Source organism: Penaeus monodon, chromosome 27 (genome assembly GCF_015228065.2).
Source record: "Penaeus monodon isolate SGIC_2016 chromosome 27, NSTDA_Pmon_1, whole genome shotgun sequence".
NCBI lineage: Eukaryota > Metazoa > Arthropoda > Malacostraca > Decapoda > Penaeidae > Penaeus > Penaeus monodon.
The window spans coordinates 17,085,178-17,086,590 of NC_051412.1; the positions used below are offsets into that span (position 1 = coordinate 17,085,178).

At 35.5% G+C, this 1,413-nt stretch overlaps 1 protein-coding gene across 1 annotated transcript in view; it reads left to right on the forward strand.

The window, feature by feature from the left end:
• The window catches only part of LOC119590432 (prolyl 4-hydroxylase subunit alpha-3-like), a 17,433-nt gene that overhangs the window by 12,506 nt on the left and 3,514 nt on the right, over positions 1-1,413 (forward strand). The window contains exon 10 of the mRNA XM_037939097.1: positions 182-256. Coding sequence (XP_037795025.1) covers positions 182-256 — 75 coding nt within the window. The remainder of the gene's footprint in view (positions 1-181; positions 257-1,413) is intronic.

The window sequence follows — 1,413 nt, forward strand, 5'->3', positions numbered from 1 at the left end:
ATTCCAAAAAGTGATATTTAAAAAAAATCCCTACTGTATGTGTTGATCAAATGTTTAATTTGCATGACTTACAGTAAATCAATTACACATTTTGGCAAATAAGGGTCGATAACCATAATTATGACAAAAAAAAATCATAAACGCAAATGACACAACATATGCTAAGAGTATCTAACCACAGGTTCTTAGTTATGGCGTCGGTGGACACTACCAGTATCACATGGACCACTTCTTTAAAATCTTCTCTCCTGAAAAAGTAAGTTCTGGGGATGTACTAGGTTAATAAGTTTTCTCTCTGAATGACCATTTATGCCTTTATTCATACCTACGAATACAATACATGCAACAGAAGCACAGGTTCATATGTGTGCATAACTATAGGGTTTATAGACTCGGAAACCATAAGCTTTGTAAATCCATTGTTTTTTTGTAATATCCCCCAAAACTCACGTAGTCTTATCCTAGTACCCCTTTGTTTGATTGCCAAGCATACCCTTCATTAGTTGTCATGCCCAAAACATTTGCTAATGATAAACAGCATGGCATCTTCTAATGCCCAATCTGACATCCATCTTTTCCTTAAGCTTCTATTCTGTCCTTCGTTTCAATTTTCCCTATGTTCCTCCCATTCATACCTGCAACACTCCAATTCTAATCCTTCCCTTTGTCTTCAGTCACATCCTAACCATTTGCCTAATCCATATTTCCTTTCTTTGTGTTACTTTCTCTAAGCATCATTTCTCCTGACCTACCTTTAGAACTCACTGTTTTTCCTTTCTGTCTAACTCACTCTCTTCACACCTCAGTAAATTCCATAGATCCTTCGAAATTATAAAACATTCAAATGACGGGTCCGTTCTGGGAGTTTTTACGGCATTTTCCCATGAACCCATGCTATGGTTGAAATAAATACGCATGTGAACCAATCCATTTATTCGAATAATGAGAGGGTATCAACCCCGAGTATGAGGCAGGAGAGTAAAATTTAGTTTCCTTCAAAAGACCTATTGTTAAAAAAACTCAAATTCAATCAAGGGTGTTAAATAAAACAAAATAATAGTAATAGAGTAAAAGACACCTCGGGAATGATACATTAAGAAGGACTTTTTCCACAGCCTTCCTCGAGAAAACGCGGACCAACCAACTCGACATCTTAGTCACTTAAAAAAAAATTCCTAGTTTCCATCTCATTAGTTTTAAATTGCGGTATTAATATATAATGAGGCTCATTAATTACCCCATTGTAAAAACATGGATTGCTGTCCCATTTTTATTTGTTTAGTTAGTTCAACCCTAACATTACAGGATAAAGTGTATTCAGATATAACATGTTTCTATCTAGGAATGCATTCTTTTATTAAACGAGGTAAATGTAACCTTGTTTATTAGGGGAGGAGTGAATGTTGTGGCAAG